General features: G+C 44.4%; 1 protein-coding gene across 1 annotated transcript; it reads right to left on the bottom strand.

The window, feature by feature from the left end:
* Positions 1-1,396: 1,396 nt before the first annotated feature.
* Positions 1,397-12,916, bottom strand: LOC134445300 (ensconsin-like). The gene is made up of 2 exons (XM_063194375.1): positions 12,706-12,916; positions 1,397-2,930 (listed from the first exon to the last, which is right to left on the bottom strand). The coding sequence occupies exons 1-2, from the start codon at positions 12,897-12,899 to the stop codon at positions 2,420-2,422; spliced, it is 705 nt and encodes a 234-aa protein (XP_063050445.1). The 5' UTR covers positions 12,900-12,916; the 3' UTR covers positions 1,397-2,419.
* Positions 12,917-19,985: the final 7,069 nt, after the last annotated feature.

Below are 19,985 nucleotides of genomic sequence, written 5' to 3'. Positions count from 1 at the left end.
GTCTGAAGTCTGTGTAAGTGGATCGACTGAATACACAACCTGCTTAGATATTCCTTCTGTTTGTGCTCCCAATACAGGTGATCTCACTAATTACCTCATCAACCTGGCTTAAGTGGTAATTAGGCTCAGCTGGTTCATTATATTGGCTGGGGCAAATGTGTCACGCGGTTTGTCCACCTCTGTTTTAAGACAATGGCAAACCTATTGAAATGCAGAATTGAATCGAATCGAATCAAATCGCTACCTCCCGAATCGTAATCGAATCGAATTGTGAGGGCAGTGCCAATGCACACCACTAATAGCTACTATACTGGCAAAAAGGTCATTTCAGTGCAATACACAACACGAGAACATTGTCATTCCTAGTGTGACGGGCACTTGCCCTGGCCCTTTAAATCTTAGTGAGGTCCCGATTGGTTGGCAGCCCTGCACTTGTCACATGACCTGGTAGCTCCAATTTTCCCTTCAGTGTTGCCAGATTGGGCTTTTTCCCGCCCAATTGGGCTGCTTAGGATGGCCTTGTGCGGAAATCGGGTAACCCATTACATTGTATGCGTTGCGAAGGGGGCCCTTTCAGATAACTTTGTCCTGGGCCCAGCAAAAGCTGTCAGCGGCCCTGGTTCCACTATATAGGTTGAGTTTTACCTTTCTTTTTTTGTCATTCTTTTTAACACCCGCATTGTGTCTTATCATCTTCTTCCTGTCATTCCCTATTGTTCTGTTACTCATTTTGTCTGTGTGGATGTGCACAGGGTCCATTTACTTGTATGTGTGCTTGTGCTTATCCATGTGGCATGTGTGTGTGTGTGTGTGTGTGTGTGTGTGTGTGTGTGTGTGTGTGTGTGTGTGTGTGTGTGTGTGTGTGTGTGTGTGTGTGTGTGTGTGTGTGTGTGTGTGTGTGTGTGTCTGTCTGTCTGTCTGTCTGTCTGTCTGTCTGTGTGCGTGTTTGTGTCTGTTTGCGTATTTGTGTGTTTGTTAGCAGTCTGAGGCGACTGCATAGGCCTAGTTTGTGTGTGTGTGTGTGTGTGTGTGTGTGTGTGTGTGTGTGTGTGTGTGTGTGTGTGTGTGTGTGTGTGTGTGTGTGTGCAGGGGCTTCCCATAGAATCGCTGTTGCCGGTATCCAGGCTACACGCATTTGAAGAGAATTCTACAACGGCCAAGTAAGTAGACTGAGATATAACGCTCTGTGCTCATATAAACACCTTATCCCGAATATGATCATAATCGGGATATGCCTCATATTGGGGATACTGCACAATGGCGTATCAGTGGAACTGCATATAAACACACTCGCTGAAGTGAATTCACCAATATGCTGCTTGAAATTAGTAATAATAAATGTTCTGGATGTTCTCAAATGCATCACACGAATCACAAGGTTGTGGGGATTATTTGGGGGTTTATTGGTGGGAAAAACATGGGAAGGGAAGACACAATGGAATGCAGGAGGCACACACAGAAACAGGACACAGGGGACAGGTACAAAGGGGGACAACTTGGAAGACAGGTGGACATGCAAGGCCGGATAAATGCACAGGCTGGATATGGCTGCAGCCTAGGGCCCCCCGAGTGTGCATTATGAAGACTTTTTTGCATGGTGCGTGTTTATAGTCCTCCCGTCAAAACAGCTTCTCACGAGGAGGCGTGGAGCTTCCGACATGGAAATAGCGACATGTAATAGCCTATTTGGCTTTTTACAAAATGGGTCAATAATGCTGTCAGCACAAAAAACAGTTCCTTGACAACTCAATCCTTGGCCAAGGACTGGAGTTACTTTAAAGAACAAAATTGCTTGACCAACTTCCTATGTCTAGTCTACTGTAAAGCCACGCCTCGGTATAACGAACGCTAGTGGGCAAGAGCCTTTCAATGAAACAGCAAGAGTGTTCATCAGGGCTGGCCTGGGACAAAAAATCAGGTCGGGCATATTCAGCCAAGACCGGTCCACCAGGCACAGAGAGAGACAATGAAGCCTGTGACAATATTTTTAGTCACCCACCACGAGCTATTTTGAACACAACAGGTCAAATGAATATTCAAATTGGACTCGGACAGGTCAGTTGTAGCAGCAAGAGGACTGATACTACACTGAGGGGAAGACCAGGCCAAAATCATCAACAGTCCGCCGGGCAAATGCTCTGTATCCCTTATGGCCAATCCAGCTATGGTGTTCATGAACTTTGGGTCACTTTGTTCTAGGAGGGCCTGCGTTTGGGTTGCACGTCCGGGTGACCATGAATATGGATGTAGAGGGGGGACAGATGACAGAGACAAGAGGGAGAGAGAGGAGAACAGGGAGAGGAGAAGAGGGAGGATGAAGGACAGAGGATCGGCACATAGGGACAGAAGAGGGGTGACAGGGGACAGGTAGGGACAGAAGAGGGAGGACAGGGGACAGGCACACAGGGACAGAGAGAGTTCAGTCGGCCGTTGCAGGCCTCCTGAAACAGGACAGGAGGATACAGCTGCAACAGCTCGCTCTTCTCTGACGCCACACTCTCCTCCTCTGCCTCTCAGCCTCCCTCTTCTCCTCTTTGGCCCTCTGCTTCTCTGCCTTTTCCCTCTCCTTGTCCTCTCTCTCCTTCTGTGCCTGGGTGTTGGCGGAGCGCTGGGTGGTGGTCATCCGGAGGAGGCTGGCCTGATGGTGCACCTCCTGGGCCTGCTGAGCCATTTGCAGGAGGCAGGCCTGGAGCCTCCGACGCTCCTCCTCCTCCCTGGCGGCCTCTGCAGCAGCCAGCAGCAGTGAGGCGTGCTTCTCCTCGGTGGTGGTCATCCGTAGGAGGGTGGCCTGGAGGTGGACGTCCTGAGCCTGCTGTGCCATCTGCAGGAGGTAGGCCTGGAGCCTTCGACGCTCCTCCTCATCCATTGCGGCCTCGGCAGCATTCAGCAGCCACTTGGCCTCATCGGCCTCACTGGAGGCAGTCAGGCCACTGCGGTAGACACACACACACACACACACACACATACACAAACACTGTGATCTACACTATATTGTACTCTATACTGTACTGTACTGTATTACTTCCGCCAGGAGGTTATGTGACCACCTCTTTGCTCGTTCGTGTGTTCGCTGCTATTTCATGGGCTGCCACGCGGTGTGCTAGGTAAACTGAGCACCAAGCACTAGGGTCGTTCATGATGAAATCGTGCTGCTTTTGCTAGGCAGCGAGCATGCCCACTGTGTGCAGCGTGAAGCATCCTGGTTAGAATTTCTGTCCGGGACGCGGCATATGGGAGTGACCTCTGCGCCGCAGTCATGTCACATGGCATTGCGGGAACAAATAGGCTCGTTCGTGACGAAGTAGTGCTGCTTTCGCAGTGGGCATGCGCACTTTTCCAGTTTGATGCATTCTGGTTAGAATGTATTAACCACAATGCAACAAACTGGGAAAGTGCGCATGCTCGCTGCTTAGCAAAAGCAGCACTGCTTCGTCACGAACGGGCCTAATGTTTTGCTAAGCAGCGGCACAGCCAGGTAAAAGCAGCTCTGGCATGGGACCTCCTCCATGCCGTCGGTAATCTACCCTGATTGGCATTCATCTATCTGAAGTGAATTGCGGGTGTACTACACCAACCACCATCAACTAAATAGCCCACGTGAGAAACGTATTTGGCATACGGCTGGCAAACTCTATCAAGATATAGTCATGAAATTAACTGACTGTGGTTGTTATTGTTTTGCTTATTTTTGTCTGACTGTTTGTTTTTAATCAGAGCATAAGTAAGCCAAAAGTTATTGGAACTCAAATATGGAACAGTTTACCAACTGTAATAGAAATAAAAGACAACTGAAACACTGGCTGAAGGAAAACCAAAAATGCGATCATCACAACACACAATAGATAACACTACATGCACACACAGCATAGTCTAGTATAGCCTACAGGTCACACACACATCATATTGGGTTTTTTGTTATTTTTTAACTTAAACACTTTTGATTTTCTCTTTTAAAGTTTTTACCTCAAAAGATTTACATGTCTTAAGGCAAAAGAAAATCAAAAGTGTTTAAGTTGGGGGATCAAGATGGTGTCGTAGAGTGAGCATCACGTTTCGGTAGCTCCGGTGGCTGACTTTATTATTTATGTAATTACACGTGTTGGTACAAAATATATTCGACATTCATTCAAGGGAAGTATTCTAAATATGAGCCTGGACACTTATTTTAGCCAGAAAGCAAATATGGAGGCGAAAAAAGTCGGGAAGAAAAGCAAACCTCAGGCAGCGAAAGGCGAGACCAGTGCAAGCGCCATGGAACCCAGCTTTATTGAGGCGTTGGATAATGTCAAGGTCAGTCTCACGAAAGTCATTGACAAGAAAATTTCAACTGTTCTCGAAGCCATTAAGGAGCAGACATCGCAAATACAAGCTGTTGCAACGCGGGTTGAGGAAGCTGAACAGCGAATTGTGGATGTCGAGGAAGCGGCTGTGTCTTCCGAGGCTAGGATAACTGCGTTGGAAAAGCAGGTTCGTGATCTGCTTGAACATGTGGATGACTTGGACAATCGGGGCCGCAGATGCAACGTGCGTATCGTGGGCTTGCCAGAGGGTACTGAAGGGAGTAACCCCGTGAAATTTCTTGAAACATGGATCCCTCAACACCTACGAATGACGGTGAAAGGTGATCGTGTGAAAATAGACCGGGCTCACCGATCCAAGGCACAAGCTAACAGCGGAAGCAAAAACAAAACCGACAAACAAATGTTGCCTTCACCAGCTCGGGACCTCTCGAGACAGCTGACGACACTGCTCACATGACAATCGAGTTCTGGAGTTTGGCGCATGAACGCCACTGATCCCGGAACAATCGGGATTCATGCGTGTTTTGTTTTGGTTCTCTTTTCTTTTTTTCACCTCACCTTGAGCCTCCACACCCACGACATATAATTTTAGCTGAAGTAAGCTAAATTAAACAGCCAGAGACCAGCATTACTGACATATGTGCATCTGCAATTGAATGACATTGACTGGTGTTGTTGATAGTGATTACAAGATGATATTTTAGCATTTATGATACTGTTTACATGTCAGTTGCATGCATGGGCGCCATGTTGATGATGCGTGTGTCGTCACACTAAACACAAGCTCGGGAACTCGTTCTTCTATACTTCCGCCAGAGATCAACCTCGATAATTATCGATCTGACATTGCGTCACCAAATGTTCACTCCCACTTTCCCGAGGTTTTAGGTCGGCTTTCTGGGGATTCTCGATTTTTTGAACGAGCCAAAACCCCTAACCAACTTGAAAGACCAAGGCCACTAATACTGAAGTTCCACAACTGGCAGGATAAACAGCGAGTCATAGATGCGGCAAGACTGCGAGGAGCGCGAGAATCGCCGTCGGAACCCACAGAGCCCAACATTTCATTCTTCAGTGACTATTCGGCTGGGGTGGTACGGAAGCGCAGAGCGTTCGACGATGTCAAGTCGCGACTGAGGAAAATAAACGTCGAGTATGCCCTCCTGTACCCAGCCACCTTGAGGGTGACAGTGGGCGGTAAGCAGAAAAAATTCGTCTCTCCAAAGGATGCAGAGCAACTCGCAAAGTCGTTGGAGGAGGGGCGTGGAGATATGCCGTGTCAGAGCATGGAGTCTGTGGACGGTGACATGGACTGAGTAGCCAGGTAAACTGAGGTATCGTGCAGAATTTAGAATTTATTGTTTTGCTTCCCCATTGAATGAAAAATGTATCACCCATTTTGAGTATTTCATTTCATTTTTGCCACTGTGAGTAGGCTGGAACGTGTATGTTTTATGTTTTTTTTTTCCTGATACACTTGAGTGTAATAGAGGATTGAGGGTTTGATGGCAAGCTTAGGTTGGCCAAGGATGACGTTAAGAGGCGCCTGCGGGTTTAGTAGCAGGGCTATCCCTATTGGATATTTGAGTTTGAATTTTTTGTTTTTGTATTATAGTTCTTTGTTATATTGTTGTTTTTTTCATGGCTCAGTGAAAACACTATTATTTTATGTGTATAATGCCACATGCTTAGTGTAAGTTATTATTCATGCAAAGATATGGTTAAAGCCAAATCATATGTCAAGGGATAAGTTACGCATTTGTACCTGGAATATAAAAGGGGTTCATAATAATGTCAAGAGAAGAAAGATCCTGGCCTTTCTGAATAGAGATCATATTGATATTGCTTTATTGCAAGAAACGCATCTAAATGATGAAGAACATTTAAAGTTGTGTCAGTATGGTTATGCAGAAGTTTTCTTCTCTTCATTTACTTCAAGAAGTAGAGGGGTAGCTATATTGGTGAAAAAACCCCTACAATTTTCAGTACTTAATTGTGTTAAAGACAAAAGTGGAAGATATGTTATTGTAAAAGGTGTTTTGCAAGGGGTGACAATTGCTATTTTGAATATATATTACCCACCTGCCCACCCTGCACATTTCATTACAAAGGTGTTTTTGGAATTCTCTGCTATTCAATCAGACATAGCCATCGTAGGTGGAGATATGAATTGCTTGTTGGACCCAATGAGGGACAGACTCCCCGCCAAAAATATGCCTCCTTCACCACAGGCTAATGCACTTGTCTCAGTCTGTGATGAGTTAGGATATGTAGATGTTTGGAGAGCTCTTCATGGTACTGGTAAAGCTTTCACCTTTTTCTCTGCTCCACACGGCTGTCATAGTAGCCTCTTGAGAGGGTCCTGTCTTGCTCTATTGGCAGTATCTTGATCTCTGATCATGCTAAAGTAGTGTTAGATCTTTCCATTAAGGGAGTAAATAGTGGCTTAAGATGCTGGAGACTGAACACATCTGTTTTGAAGGATCAAACATTTCGTGATCACTTTATAACTGAGTTTCAATATTTTAGGGTTGTTAACTCCCGTTCTACAGATAATGCTGCTTTACTCTGGGAGACTGCTAAGGTGTTTTCAAGGGGGTTGATTATTGCTTTTTCAGCCAGCAAAAAGAAACAAAAAAGAGAAAAGCAAAATAGTTTAATGGCAGAGCTAAAGAATAAAGAGGAGGCATATGTATCATCCCCATCTCCTTCTATTATGGCAGAAATAAAGGCAATAAAAACAACCATAGATAATCTTCTAACACAAGATGAAGAGGTCAAACTTAGATTTATCAAACAGAGGATGTATGAACATGGTGACAAACCTGGCAAGTACTTGGCCTACCTCACTAAAAAAAGAGCAGAGTCACAAGCTATCGCAGCTCTTAATGATGCACTGGGCAATCGCATATATGATAATAAACTTATTAATGACAATTTTAGAATATTTTACAGTAATCTTTACACATCGGAACAGACAACTGCTGGATCTATTTTGATGGATAATTTCTTTAGTAAATTGCAATTGCCCACTGTATCTCCAGAAAACAAGCTTGTTCTCAACTCCCCTGTCTCCAGAGAGGAAGTGATCAACGCTATAACAGCTTTGCAGAATGGTAAAGCCCCGGGACCTGATGGTTTCAGTGCTGAATTCTATAAAGAATTTTCAGGACTACTCGTGGACCCACTGGTCAACATGTTTAATGACGCATTTTTCAAGGAAGAATTGCCCCAGACACTTAGAGAGGCAAACATCTCACTCATTCTTAAAAAAGGGAAATGTCCAGAAGCATGTGGCTCATATAGGCCCATATCTCTTCTAAATGTTGATAGGAACATTTTGGCAAAAATTTTGGCCACACGTCTTGAGGATCAGCTACCTAAGATTATTAAAGTGGATCAAACTGGATTTATAAAGGGACGAAATTCTTCCAATAATATTAGACGTCTTCTGAATATTATCCAAGTCTTTAAAAAGTTGCAAATTGATGGTTTAGTGCTTTCTTTGGATGCAGAGAAAGCGTTCGACCGCTTAGAGTACTCCTATTTATTTTATTGCCTAGATAAATTTGATTTGGGAGATGACTTTATTAGATGGGTCAGGGTCTTATATGATAAACCACAAGCGGCTATTCTAGTCAAGTCAAGTCAAGTCAAGTAGGTTTTATTGTCAATTTCTTTACATGCACTGGTCATACAAAGAATTTGAAATTACATTTCTTGCTTTCCCATACAGACATAGACTAATTAAGGTAAGGACATAGACAGTATAGACATAGACAGTACTTATACATGGACTTAAGACAGTATGGACATAGACAGTGCTCATACAGACATTTAAAGTGCAAGACTGGACAACAGAAGACTTGTAGAGGACATACATTAAGAGGTATTTGTTGTGTTTTGTGCTTTTCCTAAAAAAAGTCCTTTATAGCGTTCTGACATGGTAATAGTAGCATTTTGAAGAAAATAAATATAAAAGGTCTGTTCAAGTACACCAGCAGCAGTGTGTGTGTGTGTGTGTGTGTGTGTGTGTGTGTGTGTGTGTGTGTGTGTGTGTGTGTGTGTGTGTGTGTGTGTGTGTGTGTGTGTGTGTGTGTGTGTATGTGTTTAGTGCAGGTAGAAGGTGCGGTGTGCGTCTTGTGTGTGTGTTCGTGTATGTGTGTGTGTGTGTGTGTGTGTGTGTGTGTGTGTGTGTGTGTGTGTGTGTGTGTGTGTCAGTGTGTGTATGTTTGGGTTTAGTGCAGAAAGTGCAGTGTGCTTGTGTGTGTGTGTGTGTGTGTGTGTGTGTGTGTGTGTGCATGTTTTGAGTTAGTGCAGGTTGAAAGTTCAGTCACAAGTATAGTAGTGCAGGTGGAATGTTCAGTCGCAGATATGGTGGTGGGGGATGGGGGGGGGGGGTTGTCAGTGGCCTTGCTGGCTAGAGGCTGACAGTGGGGGGGGGGGGGTTGTCAGTGGCCTTGCTGGCTAGAGGCTGACAGTGGAGGGAGAGTGGGTTGAGTGTTCAGCATCTTGATCGCTTGGTGCATTGTGCTGCTCGCCAGCCGGGTGGTACGGGAACGGAGGCGCCTGTACCTCTTTCCAGAGGGCAGGAGGCTGAACAGTTTGTGTGCAGGGTGGCTTGTGTCTTTGATGATCATCAGTGCTTTCCGGGTGAGGCGTGTGGTGTAAATGTCCTGCAGGGAGGGGAGTGGTACTCCAATGATCTTCTTCGCTGTGTTCACAACACGCTGGAGTGTCTTCCTGTTTTTCTCCGTGCAGCTTCCTCCCCACACTGTGATGCAGTTGGACACGACGCTCTCTATGGTTCCTCTGTAGAATGTTGTCATGATGGAGGGTGTAGCACTTGCCTTCTTTAGTTTGCGCAGGAAGTAGAGACGCTGATGGGCCTTCTTCGCCAGTGATGTAGTGTTGGTGGTCCAAGAGAGGTCGTCGCTGATGTGCACTCCAAGGAACTTGGTGCTGCTCACTCTCTCCACAGCATCGCCGTCGATGGTCAGTGGTGGCAGTTGTTTTTGGACCCTTTGGAAGTTGACAACAATCTCCTTGGTCTTGTTGACATTCAGCAGGAGGTTGTTGTCTTTGCACCATCTGGCCAGCAGGTCTACTTCTTCTCTGTAGTGAGTCTCATCGCCCTTGGTGATGAGGCCCACCAGTGTTGTATCATCCGCAAACTTCACTAGATGGTTAGTGCTGTGGGTCGTTGTGCAGTCGTGTGTCAGCAGCGTGAACAGCAGGGGGCTGAGAACACAACCTTGCGGAGCCCCCGTGCTCAGGGTCAGGGTGCTCGAGGTGTTGTTCCCTACCCGTACTGCTTGTGGTCTTTGCATCAGGAAGTCCAGCAGCCAGTTGCAGAGGGAGGTGCTGAAACCTAGTTTGTCCAGTTTTCTGATGAGTTGTTGTGGTATTATGGTATTGAATGCTGAACTGAAGTCAATGAACAGCATTCTCACATATGAGTCTTTATTGTCCAAGTGGGTGAGGGCTGGATGGAGGGCAGAGCAAATTGCATCCTCCGTGGATCGCTTGGCTCGGTATGCGAACTGGTAGGGGTCTAGGGTGGGGGGTAGGGTGGCTTTGATGTGTGACAGGACTAGCCGTTCGAAGCACTTCATGATTATGGGCGTCAGTGCTACAGGACGGTAGTCATTGAAGCATGATGGTGATGATTTCTTCGGCACAGGTATGATGGTAGCAGCTTTGAAAAGTGATGGGATGACTGCTTGCTCCAGAGAGATGTTAAAGATGTCTGTGAAGACATCTTTCAGCTCTTCTGCACAATCCTTCAACACTCGGCCTGGTATGTTGTCTGGGCCAGCTGCTTTGCGTGGGTTGATGGTGGCCAGTGTCCTCTTAACACTGGCAGAGGACAGGTAAAGGGGTTGATCATGGGGGGGAGGGGGAGTTTTCTGTGGGTGAGTGTCATTTTGTGCTTCAAAGCGGGCAAAGAAACTGTAACTTCTAGCTAATGGCAACTGTAACTGAAACTTCTAGCTAATGGCATTGGGTCTGACAATTTTCCTGTATTTAGAGGAACTAGACAGGGTTGTCCCTTGTCCCCCCTCCTGTTTGCCTTGCCTATAGAACCATTGGCAGAGGCCATAAGAGCAACACCTTCTATTCATGGTTTACAAATGGGCGAGTCAGATCATAAAATAAGTCTTTATGCAGATGATGTTTTAATATACCTTTCAAGACCTGACTCATCAATACCAATATTACTCAATGTTATTGATTCATTCAGCAAATTTTCTGGTTATAAAATTAATCTGACAAAATCAGAAGCCATGCCACTTGGTAGTTTAAACTCAGTTCCTAATATATTGCCTTCTTTCCCCTTCAGATGGTCCCCAGCAGGTTTCACATATTTAGGTATATTTGTAACCCCTGTATTCCAACAAATGTATAAAGCTAACTTTATCCCACTTTTTGAGAAAGTGAAACAAGATCTTGAACGATGGAGCTCTTTGCCCATATCTTGGCTGGGGCGTATTGCAATGATCAAGATGAATATTTTGCCTAGGTTGTTGTATCCTATTCAAATGATCCCTATTTTGTTTTCAAATGCAGTTGTGAAAAGACTAAATGGTTGGCTAAGTTCATTCATTTGGAGCAAACGCAGACCTAAATTGAAGATGAGTACTTTACAGATGTCACAGGTTGAGGGTGGTTTAGACATGCCCAACTTTAGAAAATATCAAATATGCGCTCATTTGAGGTATATTTATGACTGGTTCTTTTGCAGTAAAGAGGCTGTGTGGTTGGGGGTGGAAACCTACCTATCCGATTACCCATTAAGAGACTTGGTGTTTATGAAAAATTTTAAAACAATTAAAGTAGCATGTGACAACATCATCACCCTTAATACTATTAAAGCATGGCGATTAATGCGCAGGCTTGAAGGGAGGTCAAAACTGACATCAATATACACCCCTATTATATCCTGAACAATCCTGATTTCCAACCAGGACTGACAGATTCTGCATTCATGTTTTGGCGGAACTCTGGCATTAAGGTGTTAAAAGATCCATTCTCTAATAAGACAATGATGTCATTTAACGAATTGGTTGAGAAATATACATTACCGAAAGAGCATTTCTTCCGCTATCTACAGATAAGACACTATATACTGCGAAGTACAACGCTCAACGACAACTATGAAGCCTCTCCCTTGGAGAGGGTTATGTTTGGGACACTTGGAGGGATCTCTATTAGACTACTTTATAGAGCTTTGGGCCAGTTGTCAGATGCAAATATACTGGGTCTGAGAGAAAAATGGCAGACTGAGCTCTCTGTTACAATAGGGGATAATGAGTGGCAAGATATATGGACCTATGCAAAAGTCATCTCAGTCTGTAACCGGGTTAGAGGAATACAGCTCAAAATTTTGCACAGAATGCATATATCTCCTCATCGCAGACATTTGTTCAATCACACTTTGTCACCTATGTGCCTGAAATGTAAGAACTTTGGTACTTTAACACATTGCCTATGGACATGTCACAAATTGCAGATCTATTGGGGTAATATTATAACAGAAATGGAAAAGATACTGGGTATGAGACTGGACATGGACCCAAAATCTCTTATTCTGGGTCTCCCAGGCCTACTGGTGAAGAACCAGAGACTTTATTGTATTCTGACATTCGCAGCCAGGAAAAATATCTTACTACAATGGATCAGTGACAAAGTCCCTACTATTAAAGGCTGGCATGATATACTGCATGGTATGATACCCCTGGAATACCTAACCTGTGTATTACATTCAAATTCTAGACTATTCTTCAGGACCTGGGAACCATATTTGAATTACTTAGAACCTAGTGTATCTGATATTTTGTTAAAGGGATTTGATAGAGATCATTGAACATCGCTCTGTATAAACGCTTTGCAGCTGCCATTATTTTGTCTTCTCATAATGATTATTTGTGTGTGTGTAACTGAGCCGTTGTTGTTGTTGTGATTGTGTTTTATGTAATGTTTTTTTTTTTTCTAAAGTGAAAAATCAATAAACATATCTTTAAAAAAAAAAAGTGTTTAAGTTAGTTAGACATGAACCAAATACATAGGCCTAGCCTATATTGTTGTTTTTCTTCCTGTACAAAGTTTTAATAGAAATTGTGTTTTAACATAGCATATTATTGTAATTGTATATTACTGTATGTTTTGTATAACTAGGTGTATTCTGGAAGCCTATATTGTAGGTGATTTGTAGGCCTATATTTTATTAGAATAGTTAGCTTGCAGGGACTGAGGTTGCAAAGCGATCTATAAACTTTTCATGTAGGCTATTCACATCTGCAAGCTGTGTCCATGGCCTTGCCTTGTCATGTTTGTAATAATGTGCACTGCATTGGCCGGCCCTGCTAAATAAACAAACAAACAAACAAACAAAAACACTTACTTGTCACCGGAAGCCCCAGCGTAGACCAAGGCGGCTTGCCGCCGGCCGATCACACCGGGACCCCGCACTCTACCGGACTCTGTGGTCGGGAACAGCGTCTCTGATGCGTCTCTCGCAACATCGGTCACCCAGAACTGCAGACATATTTCTACTATTCGGACGTTGTGAAACAGCGCTCTTCTTATTCGTAACATCTTCGATTTGTAAAATGACCAAAAGTGCATGGGAAAGACATCCCAAGCTATTCCATACGTCATAGAGTGTTGCTATGGATATCCCCATTATTAACAAGTTAGTAGAATATTGGTGAATGCTACTGTATCCTTGACAAAATAAACAGAATGTTGAGCTCTGAACTGTGAACGTTGGTGTGTTCTAATGAAGCAAGACGCGCGTCCTCTGTGATGGATGACGCTAAAGGACGCGCAATACTTGCAAATCAAGTTTACACCTACACAGTCCCATACATTTCTTGGGCCGTAAAGAACTAAGTTTCAGTATTACTAGGCTACTCTAAACACATAGTAGCCTATGTGACACTAATTTATGTGGCACTAAAATTGACAGGGCTAAAGAGCATGGTTGAGTCTCAAGTGTTCTCCAAGAGAAGTGGTGGTGGCGGTGGCGTCTGCCTTTGCGAGGGCCACGGGCCGATTCACACACACATGCACACACAATTAAAATCAGAGAATCTTTACTCTCTCTGTTAAAAGCTGCATTCATTGTTCACCTGGTATTGCTGTATTTTTAGGCTATAGCTATCCGAATGATTATGTCTCCTCAGGATGAAGAACATAAATAAGTGCAACGTTCATGTATTTATCGCCTTTCATCTTTTTCTGTTGATTTAGTTCTTTTGTTTTCTCATTGCGTGGCTTATTTTACCCATGAAAGCTGAATTTGTGCCTGCCCATCGGCAAATTTATGTAAAACAGAGTGTTCATAAGTGTTCATTAGGAGAAACGCCAACTGGGACAATGGGCATTTTATTGTTTTTATGTTAAGTGAATGTTTTTACTGTAGGCCTGTGCAGAATGTGTAATTTCAATTATGTAGGCCTACAGCGTCATATTTAGCCTACTGTCCCTGATATAGGCCTACCTAACCTAAACACAGTACTAGCCTCATTTAGCCTAGATGGAGGTTGAATTGCAAATTCCCTCAATAATAGAAGTTTATTTCACTTTGAAAACATGTAGCCTAGGCTAAACAATTCACAATGCAAAATTAAACTTATTCGGAATTAAACTTTATCCCGACAAAAGTGGCTTATTCCGTTTTTAATTCCAAATAATTTTATTCCTCTATCATAATTCCGCTTGTGTGTTCATTCCGCTTTAAAAACAATTCTGGTCCGTTCCATGCATGCTTGTTGCTATACCTTTCCTCTTTGTTGCTACACAATGACGTTTGAGGCAGCAAGGCAGACCCAGCGTGGGCATCCTCTGTCCAGCTGATTCCCATACTATATTCGGAATTAAATGACAGTGCTTTGCCGATGGAGTATAATTTGAATGCAGTGCCATTTCATTCAGAATTAACCATTCAGAATCCACGTGGTCATTGTAACAAATCTTTAATAACATGTAGCATTGTGTGCTAGGGTTAGGGTTAGGCCTACATGTAGGCCTACACACAAAAAAGTGTTACCTGGCACTGACTTGTCAATCAGCCATCTGCTGAAAAAGTTCCTCCAGCACTCATCTTGTTCTTTCTCTCTTGTCTACCTCAGTGTGGTCTGGTAGGTATGTCTGGTTTCTGTCGCCACCGTGTGATTTACTGATTGTGACAATGCAAATGGACCTCATGCAAACACATGGAAATGCCTTTCAACCACTAAAGTGATGCATTTCAATGACTTTGCGTCAGAAAAAATGGACAAATCAATCATGCTTAGGCCTATATAATGTTTGGGCCGGGGGTCTACTCCTCTGGCCAAGTCAGAGGGAATCTTAGGAAATTGAACAGAACATTATAAAAGAGCAACATGTAAATAACGAAGGAACAACATAAAGGCTCCATGAACATGAAACTCTCATTGGGCTGGAAAAATCAACTCACCAATGATGTTGTGAAAAGCTCAGCGAAACAAACCTTGGCCAAGGCCCTTGAACTGATCCACACAAACAAACACCATCCAACCAACATCATCACACATCTCACGAGTGTGTGTTTATGTGTGTGTGTGTGTGTGTGTGATGAACATTTAATGAGCATTTAAAACCACCAAAGTGCCATAGTGAATGAAAGGATGGCTGAGCTACTAGTGGTGTCAACAATAGTCGATTCGGCGATGCAATGCAATGCGGGACATGTACAATTCAATTCAATGCGGCAAGTTCCATAATTAATGCAGCATTTTTTTTAAGTTTCAATTACTTTCGTGGATATTTCGGGAGCAAATTAATGTGAAATTAAATAAAAACACTTAAAAGCATTGAAAACTGCAAGACTTATACAAAAAAGTATCTGACTGCTTGTATTGCCTCATCATGACTGATGAAACATTTGCTTTGTTTTCAGTAGAAATGTAGTGCATTGCAATGCAGAATTGAATCGAATCGAATCAAATCGCTACCTCCCGAATCGTAATCGAATCGAATTGTGAGGGCAGTGCCAATGCACACCACTAATAGCTACTATACTGGCAAAAAGGTCATTTCAGTGCAATACACAACACGAGAACATTGTCATTCCTAGTGTGACGGGCACTTGCCCTGGCCCTTTAAATCTTAGTGAGGTCCCGATTGGTTGGCAGCCCTGCACTTGTCACATGACCTGGTAGCTCCAATTTTCCCTTCAGTGTTGCCAGATTGGGCTGTTTCCCGCCCAATTGGGCTGCTTAGGATGGCCTTGTGCGGAAATCGGGTAACCCATTACATTGTATGCGTTGCGAAAGGGGCCCTTTCAGATAACTTTGTCCTGGGCCCAGCAAAAGCTGTCAGCGGCCCTGGTTCCACTATATAGGTTGAGTTTTACCTTTCTTTTTTTGTCATTCTTTTTAACACCCGCATTGTGTCTTATCATCTTCTTCCTGTCATTCCCTATTGTTCTGTTACTCATTTTGTCTGTGTGGATGTGCACAGGGTCCATTTACTTGTATGTGTGCTTGTGCTTATCCATGTGGCATGTGTAGTGTGTGTGTGTGTGTGTGTGTGTGTGTGTGTGTGTGTGTGTGTGTGTGTGTGTGTGTGTGTCTGTCTGTGTGCGTGTTTGTGTCTGTTTGCGTGTTTGTGTGTCTGTTAGCAGTCGGAGGCGACTGCATAGGCCTAGTTTGTGTGTGTGTGTGTGTGTGTGTGTGTGTGTGTGTGTGTGTGTGTGTGTGTGTGTGTGTGTGTGTGTGTGTGTGTGTGTGCGTGTGTGCAGGGGCTTCCCATAGAATCGCTGTTGCCGGTATCCAGGCTACACGCATTTGAAGAGAATTCTACAACGGCCAAGTAAGTAGACTGAGATATAACGCTCTGTGCTCATATAAACACCTTATCCCGAATATGATCATAATCGGGACATGCCTCATATTGGGGATACTGCACAATGACGTATCAGTGGAACTGCATATAAACACACTCGCTGAAGTGAATTCACCAATATGCTGCTTGAAATTAGTAATAATAAATGTTCTGGATGTTCTCAAATGCATCACACGAATCACAAGGTTGTGGGGATTATTTGGGGGTTTATTGGTGGGAAAAACATGGGAAGGAAAGACACAATGGAATGCAGGTGGCACACACAGAAACAGGACACAGGGGACAGGTACAAAGGGGGACAACTTGGAAGAAAGGTGGACATGCAGGGCTGGATAAATGCACAGGCTGGATATGGCTGCAGCCTACGGGGCCCCAAGTGTACATTATGAAGACTTTTTTGCATGGTGCGTGTTTATAGTCCTCCCGTCAAAACAGCTTCTCACAAGGAGGCGTGGAGCTTCCGACATGGAAATAGCGACATGTAATAGCCTATTTGGCTTTTTACAAAATGGGTCAATAATGCCGTCAGCACAAAAAACAGTTCCTTGACAACTCATTCCTTGGCCAAGGACTGGAGTTACTTTAAAGAACAAAATTGCTTGACCAATTTCCTATGTCTAGTCTACTGTAAAGCCACGCCTCGGTATAACGAACGCTAGTGGGCAAGAGCCTTTCAATGAAACAGTAAGAGTGTTCATCAGGGCTGGCCTGGGACAAAAAATCAGGTCGGGCATATTCAGCCAAGACCGGTCCACCAGGCACAGAGAGAGACAATGAAGCCTGTGACAATATTTTTAGTCACCCACCACGAGCTATTTTGACCACAACAGGCAAAATGAATATTCAAATTTGACTCGGACAGGTCAGCTGTAGATTGCTTCCTTATTCGCGAGCCAAATCACGACCATGAATATGGACTTAGAGGGAGGACAGATGACAGAGACAAAAGGGAGAGAGAGGAGAACAGGGAGATGATAAGAGGGAGGATGAAGGACAGAGGATCGGCACATAGGGACAGAAGAGGGGTGACAGGGGACAGGTAGGGACAGAAGAGGGAGGACAGGGGACAGGCACACAGGGACAGAGAGAGTTCAGTCGGCCGTTGCAGGCCTCCTGAAACAGGACAGGAGGATGCAGCTGCAACAGCTCGCTCTTCTCTGACGCCGCACTCTCCTCCTCTGCCTCTCAGCCTCCCTCTTCTCCTCTTTGGCCCTCTGCTTCTCTGCCTTTTCCCTCTCCGTGTCCTCTCTCTCCTTCTGTGCCTGGGTGTTGGCGGAGCGCTGGGTGGTGGTCATCCGTAGGAGGGTGGCCTGGAGGTGGACCTCCTGGGCCTCCTGAGCCATCTGCAGGAGGTAGGCCTGGAGCCTCCGACGCTCCTCCTCCTCCCTGGCGGCCTCTGCAGCAGCCAGCAGCAGTGAGGCGTGCTTCTCCTCTGTGGTGGTCATCCGTAGGAGGGTGGCCTGGAGGTGGACGTCCTGAGCCTGCTGCGCCATCTGCAGGAGGTAGGCCTGGAGCCTTCGACGTTCCTCCTCATCCATTGCGGCCTCGGCAGCATTCAGCAGCCACTTGGCCTCATCGGCCTCACTGGAGGCAGTCACACACACACACACACACACACACACACACACACACACACAAACACTGTGATCTACACTATATTGTACTCTATACTGTACTGTACTTTATTACTTCCGCCAGGAGGTTATGTGTTCGCTGCTATTTCATGGGCTGCCACGCGGTGTGCTAGGTAAACTGAGCACCAAGCACTAGGGTCGTTCATGATGTAATCGTGCTGCTTTTGCTAGGCAGCGAGCATGCCCACTGTGTGCAGCGTGAAGCATCCTGGTTAGAATTTCTGTCCAGGGCGCGGCATATGGGAGTGACCTCTGCGCCGCAGTCATGTCACATGGCATTGCGGGAACAAATAGGCTCGTTCGTGACGAAGTAGTGCTTCTTTCGCAGTGGGCATGCGCACTTTTCCAGTTTGATGCATTCTGGTTAAATGTATTAACCACAATGCAACAAACTGGGAAAGTGCGCATGCTCGCTGCTTAGCAAAAGCAGCACTGCTTCGTCACGAACGGGCCTAATGTTTTGCTAAGCAGCGGCACAGCCAGGTAAAAGCAGCTCTGGCATGGGACCTCCTCCATGCCGTCGGTAATCTACCCTGATTGGCATTCATCTATCTGAAGTGAATTGCGGGTGTACTACACCAACCACCATCAACTAAATAGCCCACGTGAGAAACGTATTTGGCATACGGCTGGCAAACTCTATCAAGATATAGTCATGAAATTAACTGACTGTGGTTGTTATTGTTTTGCTTATTTTTGTCTGACTGTTTGTTTTTAATTAGAGCATAAGTAAGCCAAAAGTTATTGGAACTCAAATATGGAACAGTTTACCAACTGTAATAGAAATAAAAGACAACTGAAACACTGGCTGAAGGAAAACCAAAAATGCAATCATCACAACACACAATAGATAACACTACATGCACACACAGCATAGTCTAGTATAGCCTACAGGTCACACACACATCATATTGGGTTTTTTGTTATTTTTTAACTTAAACACTTTTGATATTGTTTTTTTTCTTCCTGTACAAAGTTTTAATAGAAATTGTGTTTTAACATAGCATATTATTGTAATTGTATATTTCTGTATGTTTTGTATAACTAGGTGTATTCTGGAAGCCTATATTGTAGGTGATTTGTAGGTCTATATTTTATTAGAATAGTTAGCTTGCAGGGACTGAGGTTGCAAAGCGATCTATAAACTTTTCATGTAGGCTATTCACATCTGCAAGCTGTGTCCATGGCCTTGCCTTGTCATGTTTGTAATAATGTGCACTGCATTGGCCCTGCTAAATAAACAAACAAACAAACAAACAAAAACACTTACTTGTCACCGGAAGCCCCAGCGTAGACCAAGGCGGCTTGCCGCCGGCCGATCACACCGGGACCCCGCACTCTACCGGATTCTGTGGTCGGGAACAGCGTCTCTGGTGCGTCTCTCGCGACATCGGTCACCCAGAACTGCAGACATATTTCTACTATTCGGACGTTGTGAAACAGCGCTCTTCTTATTCGTAACATCTTCGATTTGTAAAATGACCAAAAGTGCATGGGAAAGACATCCCAAGCTATTCCATACGTCATAGAGTGTTGCTATGGATATCCCCATTATTAACAAGTTAGTAGAATATTGGTGAATGCTACTGTATCCTTGACAAAATAAACAGAATGTTGAGCTCTGAACTGTGAACGTTGGTGTGTTCTAATGAAGCAAGACGCGCGTCCTCTGTGATGGATGACGCTAAAGGACGTGCAATACTTGCAAATCAAGTTTACACCTACACAGTCCCATACATTCCTTGGGCCGTAAAGAACTAAGTTTCAGTATTACTAGGCTACTCTAAACACATAGTAGCCTTTGTGACACTAATTTATGTGGCACTAAAATTGACAGGGCTAAAGAGCATGGTTGAGTCTCAAGTGTTCTCCAAGAGAAGTGGTGGTGGCGGTGGCGTCTGCCTTTGCGAGGGCCACGGGCCGATTCACACACACATGCACACACAATTAAAAGCAGAGAATCTTTACTCTCTCTGTTAAAAGCTGCATTCATTGTTCACCTGGTATTGCTGTATTTATAGGCTATAGCTATCCGAATGATTATGTCTCCTCAGGATGAAGAACATAAATAAGTGCAACGTTCATGTATTTATCGCCTTTCATCTTTTTCTGTTGATTTAGTTCTTTTGTTTTCTCATTGCGTGGCTTATTTTACCCATGAAAGCTGAATTTGTGC

This window comes from Engraulis encrasicolus, chromosome 3, assembly GCF_034702125.1.
Source record: "Engraulis encrasicolus isolate BLACKSEA-1 chromosome 3, IST_EnEncr_1.0, whole genome shotgun sequence".
Taxonomy (NCBI): Eukaryota; Metazoa; Chordata; class Actinopteri; order Clupeiformes; family Engraulidae; genus Engraulis; species Engraulis encrasicolus.
Note: the sequence above shows the minus strand (reverse complement) of the source record. Positions and strands in the feature narration are given on the sequence as shown.

Bases quoted from the DNA above. Each gene is read 5' to 3' on its own strand.
- LOC134445300 (XM_063194375.1), bottom strand. From the start codon at position 12,899: ATGTTACGAATAAGAAGAGCGCTGTTTCACAACGTCCGAATAGTAGAA. The intron at 2,931-12,705 runs GTAAGTGTTTTT...TGTCTACCGCAG, and splicing joins GCTGGGGCTTCCGGTGACAA to TGGCCTGACTGCCTCCAGTG.